We start from the raw sequence: 6,000 nt of genomic DNA, 5'->3' as shown, positions 1-6,000 counted from the left end.
TGCAGGCTTTTTAATTTTATGGGTCAGCAGTCATGTGGCTTGTGTATTGAGCTCCTGTGTAAGGATCAGTATAGGAGAAGACCAAGCAAGGGAAAGGCCTGACCAATGTTGGTACTGAGTGATGTTTGAATCAGCTGAGGAGAGGAATATCTTTACATGTCTTTGGGTTTGGCATTTTTAAAACTGCACCCTAGGGTCAAAGTGTAGAGGATTCTGGTCTCACCTGGAAGGCACCAAGCTCATTCACATCTCTCTGCTAGGCCCCTTCCAGGGTATACCCTCTGCCCTGCCCTGGCCTGGCCAGAAGTCTTCAGGATATATTGGTACTCGAAGCTGTCATTTTGTTTTATGAGCTCTCCCTGTTCTTTTTTCTTCAACTCAACCCTAACCTCTTACCTACATTGTGGAGGTGTGGTGCAGGAGCCAAGAAGGAAATTGAAGGAGATGGCAATGTGATGTGGCACAGTGGAAAAGCACCAGGCTGAGAGCAGATCTAAGTTTGGGTCAGCCTTGAATTTTCTGTGACTTAATAGACAACTTACTCTACTTCCAGAGGCCCTTACTGCTTATTCTATAAGATGAGAGGATTATACCAATCATTTCTGTATTTTTTCCCACTTTTGAACTCCTATCACCTTCCTTTACCTGTTAAAATATTCTTATGGGCTTAAAAATACACATATTTTTAGGTGAGACCTTGTCAGTTCCTTGCCAGGTACCTCTCCTGGCCTTTCAGGGCCCCTTGGATGAGCACTTAAAAATAGACATATTTTTAGGTGAGACCTTGTTATTTCCTTGCCAGGTGCCTCTCTTGGCCTTTCAGGGCCCCTCGGATGAGCCCCTTCTCTTCATAAGTGTCCTAAGAAGAGCCTGCACCTCCTTCCTCCAAGGCAGTGATTCTCAACCAAGGGAAATTCTATTGTAGCTCCCTCCCCCATCTTTCCCCACTCCCAGGAACATTTGTCAGGGTCTGGAGAAATTTTTGATTATCACAACTGGAATGCTACCAAACATCTAGTGGGTAGGGATGCTGGTTAGCAGCCAGGGGTGCTGCTGAACATCCTACAATGCACAGGACAAACCCCACAGCAAGGAATTATCCAGTCGTAAATGCCAAGGTGGAAAAACCACCTTAGGTGGTTCCCTAAATGAACCAGACTGGTTTTTCTAGAGACCTTCGTGGCAGTCCAGTCTGGCAGAGAAAAACCCGGGCCCTCCTCAGTCTGGTCATCTCTCTTCCACCCTGAGGTCTCCTACCCAGAGGTTCCAGTAATAGACCAGCATTCAGCAGGTCTAGTGAAAAGACGATATGAAACTACAGTGTGGTTGGTCCCTGGAAAAGCAGCAAGTGGGTATGATAACACTGAAGGGATTCCTGGTCTGTAGGTAGCTGCACCTGCACATAGAGGAGTCAAGGAGTCTACACAGTTTTATTCTGTTTGATTACAAACAGGGAGGGGCAGTCTCTAGCAGAATTCAGAGGAGCCGACTTTCCTTAAGGTGATAACAAAAGCAAAGTATAAGTCAAACCAGGCATATGACTTTTTTTTTTTTTTTTTTTTAAAGCAGGGTCCCACTCTGTCACCCAGGCTGGAGTGCAGTGACACAATCTTGGCTCACTATAACCTCTTCTGCCTCCCAGGCTCAAGTGATCCTCCAGCCTTAGACTCCCAAATAGCTGAGACTACAGGCACATACCACCACGCCTGGATAATTTTATTTTTATTTATTTTTATTTTTTGTTGAGATGGAGTTTTGCTGTATTGCCCAGGGTGGTCTCAAATTCCTGGGCTCAAGCGATCTGCCCATCTCAGCCTCCCAAAGTGCTGGGATTACAAGCCTGAACGACTACTCCCGGCCCAGTCATGTGACTTTTAAAAGGTTTAGAAATCAGTGGGTTATATTTTTGCCTTTTTCCATTCTGTTTAAAAATCAGTTTCTTAGGGGTTGTCATTTGTGTGCATGCATCTTTTGACAAAAACCTCATGATGCTGTAATGTTAACCATTATTTTTTGTTTTTGAAGTAGGCTGTTGTCCCAGATATATGCTGCTGTTATTGAGGCTGTTGTGGCTGGCATTGCATGTTATGCTAAAACTTCCAGTCTAACAAAGGTAATTTAAATACCATGTTTCTCTTCCAGTAGTTATTATTTTAATGTAAAACATTCTATCCATGTGTTTCTTCTTTGGACACCTTGTAGTACTCACTTTTGTGCGTGCTTGGGCCTCTTTGACACCAGGCAGAGCGAAGCCTTGAGAGCACTGAGCTTCTGCTGCCTGTCACTGTGCTGCTGTTGTCTTGTAGATGACAACTAATCGGTGCTTCTTTGTAGACATCTGGTTGTGTTAAGGAAAAATCATTCTGTAGCACATTGTTTTGTTGAATAGCTTAAACAAAAGGCTTTTAAAAACTAAAAAACAAAAAAAAAAAACTATAGATTATTCTACTGTGAATTCTAATAAAGTTCGGTAAGTTTGATTTCCTATAACTCAGTGTTTAATAAAAACAGCTAAAGATTAGAAAATCTGACTTGCTTTTCCTAGACAAGCACATGTGTTCCCGTTCTCTGACCATTATCTTCCTTGCTGTTTTGCGGTTAACCTGCCCTGAGTTGGATTCCTATATCTGACCCAGTAAGGAGATGAGAAGAGTCAGCTTGATGCCTCCCAAATGCCAATAGGACCTTTTCTGAAGGAAGCCATTTGACATTGGAAAGGTTGTGTATGATGTAGATATCAGAGAGACTGTAGCTGTAGTCACCAGCTCCTTGCCATCTCCCCTCCTCACTGAACTTGTATCCCTAGTACTGACTCTGAATTTCTCCGCCCTTTAACCACTACATGCAGAAGGTTTATCCAAAGCAGTGGGGTGTCCTTCAATATCAGTTCTCACATCTTTGTTTTTTAACTGATCTTTTGTAACTCTTGCTATTTGGATATTCTTAGCATCTGGCTAAAACTCTGAGGGCAGAGGTTCCTTCCTCTTCCTGCCGGGGAAGAAGGGAGGAGAAAGCACTTTTACAGAACTCTCATTCCGCTGCTGTCATCACAGCTGGTCACTTCTCTGGATCCAGCACGTCAGGTTCCAGTGCACACCTGCCTGAATGCAGTTTTGTCCTGTGAACCTAGCCTGGAGAAAGCAGGCCCTTGTTTCCCTTAACATGATGCTTTCACTTTATTCATGCCTTCCAAGTAGTCACATAGATGGGAAGGGCACACTGGGGCATAGTGTGATCCTGGACAAGTGTTAGGAGGGCCCTTCCATCAGTGATATGTGTACTTTCTCCTGCTGTGAAAGCTAATTGTCCCTGTCTTGTTGTTATTTTACAGGCCAAGGAGGTAGCAGAGCAGACTCTGGGATCTGGGTTAGATTCCTTTGAGTTGATTCCGTTTAAGGCAGCCCTGCGGTAAGCAATGGCTGATATTTTTTATAAGGAATTTTTTTTCTTTGTTTTTGAAAGCTTCTTTTTTCCCTTATAACTCAGATTTCATCTCCGCTTTGAGAAATGTTTCAGTAAAATAATGGGATATATGAAGGAGAGTCATTCATGATTCAGCCTTAGAAGCCAAAGAGCCAAAGATGCAGGAACTATTTGAGAAAGTCACACACATGTTCTGAGGTTAAAATGCAAGGCAGATTAACACCAGCATCACAAGAGACTTGACAAGCCTGGGTTCCAAGGCTAGAAAGGCAAAGCTGGGTACCTGAGTGGTGAGGTTTTTAGGGGCAGGGGGCCTTGGGCACAGGAAGATAGTCACTGCTTAGAAGAAACTTGCACTGGGCCTCATCTGTCTCTTGAATGACAGAAATCCTGAGCCCACCATGTCTTGGGGTCTGCATGGTCTGAGAATCTGGTGATTTTTCCATCACATCTCCCAGCATGTCACGGTGTATCTCTTTGTAGTCTTTATCCATAGCTAAATCTTCATGAACCCAGTCCACTTAACCCACTGTTTTATGTGAGGACCATTGTGTGTACTTTTATACAAAGGATACAAAAGACACCAATACTGGGAAATTTATTTAAGAATACTTCTAGGATATGTCCTGTGATGCCTCAGGTCTATGTCCCACATTTTCTTACATCTACAGTCCTGGGTAATAAGTTGGAGTATTTGAAAGATTAGTCAATTAATTGTTCTAACAAGAAGAATTCTATTTCTGCAGCCCCACGAGTGGAAGAAAGCCAGAACTCTGTGGTGCAGGGCTTTAGACTTGCTTCAGGTCTTCTCTCCCCTGGGTCTTCTGGATCTTGCTGTCCTGGCCATGAAAGGGGAACGATAAAGGAAGTCTGTTCCCTTAAGACCTTGTGCTGGCCTTTACTATCTGTTTCTGGCCAACCTGAATTTGAGAACGCTCCTTCAGTCTGCATCTGTGTGACCTTGGGCAAGATAGGGAACTGTCTGTTTCTGCTTCTTCAACTACCCACCTTGTAAAGCAATTGGGCACATAGACGTTAGCTGCTGTCACAGTGGGGTATTCTCTCTTACCATCAATATGGCTAGCATAGTCATTCTACTCCTCCTTTACTTGGGCCTTTGTCTAGGCCACTCAGCTTCCCCAGAGCAGGCCCCCTCTAAGTCCCAAGGCCTCCTAGGGCTAGGTGTCTGCCCTAGTTGGAGAAAGGCACAAAGAGAAAACACCAGTCAATGGGAGAAGAGTCTCCCAGGCCAGTCTTCCACCTGGAGCCCCACCCCTTTCTCGCCACAAAGATTACTTCACTGAGGGCGGGGCGCGATGGCTCACGCCTGTAATCCCAGCACTTTGGGAGGCCAAGACAGGTGATCACTTGAGGTCAGGAGTTCGAGACCATCCTGACCAACATGGCAAAACCCCGCCTTCACTAAAAATGCAAAAATTAGCCAGGCGTGGTTTTACACACCTGTAGTCCTAGCTACTGGGGAGGCTGAGGCAGGAGAATTGCTTGAACCCAGGAGGTGGAGGTTGCAGTGAGTTGAGATCACACCACTGCACTCCAGCCTGGGTGACAGAACGAGACTGTCTCAAAATATATATATATATATATATAACTTCAGTGAGGACCCTCGAACTGCTTCAGATTAGCAGATCTCTTTCTCCCAAGAGGGGAAGGAATGGGAGCCATGAATGCCGACAGGAATTAGTGTGTAGCTATCTAGTATTTGTTAATGCAAGAAATTACACTTACACAAGTTAGAGTAAGCCAAAAGGGTTTTCTAGTTATTTCTCTGCTCTGAAGGCCTCACCCTGCCCCTGACTCCACAGCATTTGACTGTGAGTTGCAGAGACATGGCCTCTGCTTGTGCTTAGAGCAGGGATGGAGGGTCACTCTCAGTCTGCAGTGAGCAGCAGTCCTCTCATGTCATTTTCTCCTGTTGTTGTCCAAGAGTCAAGACAGTCCTTAGGACTTGCACAGAGGCAGGGCTGTGATTAGAGTTAGACGCTGGCCCCATACCTGCTGGTGGTGTAGGACCCTGGGGAAAGTATCTAAAATAGGGTAAATCTGGGTAAAGCAAGGATGACACACACCTCACTGTGTGGCCTTGAGAATCCCAAGCAGGTACCCTGCACAGGTGTCTGGGGAGCAGGAGCAGACTGATTTTTCTTTTGTTTTGTTTCTGGTCCACAGCTCCAAGATGGCTTTTCATATACATGCTGTGAATAATCAGGGAAGGTGCGTATATGATTGTGGTATAACCTTATATGGAGCAAGTTTTAGGAAGATAAAGAGGGGGAAGGCTGCTGACATGAGTGGTTTTCTCATGCTTCCACACCTAGCAGTGACATCACTCCAGGGTTGGGCTTGGGCTGACTGCTGAGCTGAGCCCCTGTACCCTGAGTTCTTCCCACTGCAGAGCTGAGGGGCAGAGGTGGCGATGGACATACTCACCTTAGTGGCCCACATACCAGTTCTACAAACATGCAACCCAGTGTTTTGAAAGGCCCTAAGAGCAATCCGAGTCTATGACTTGTCATTACCAAGTTGAAAAAAGCGAACACTGTGAATTTAAGTACACTT

The 6,000-nt window shown here is 45.1% G+C and overlaps 1 protein-coding gene across 3 annotated transcripts in view; it reads left to right on the top strand.

Moving 5' to 3' along the window:
- Window positions 1-6,000, top strand: part of LOC105535703 (chromosome unknown open reading frame, human C20orf194) — a 155,632-nt gene that overhangs the window by 62,004 nt on the left and 87,628 nt on the right. For 2 of the 3 annotated variants that reach the window (XM_011974913.1, XM_011974907.1), the window contains 3 exons: window positions 2,026-2,113; window positions 3,332-3,408; window positions 5,611-5,655. In XM_011974913.1, coding sequence (XP_011830303.1) covers window positions 2,026-2,113; window positions 3,332-3,408; window positions 5,611-5,655 — 210 coding nt within the window. The remainder of the gene's footprint in view (window positions 1-2,025; window positions 2,114-3,331; window positions 3,409-5,610; window positions 5,656-6,000) is intronic. The other variant, XM_011974901.1, reaches the window with a different exon arrangement.

This window comes from Mandrillus leucophaeus, unplaced genomic scaffold (assembly GCF_000951045.1).
Source record: "Mandrillus leucophaeus isolate KB7577 unplaced genomic scaffold, Mleu.le_1.0 Scaffold101, whole genome shotgun sequence".
NCBI lineage: Eukaryota > Metazoa > Chordata > Mammalia > Primates > Cercopithecidae > Mandrillus > Mandrillus leucophaeus.
Note: the sequence above shows the minus strand (reverse complement) of the source record. Positions and strands in the feature narration are given on the sequence as shown.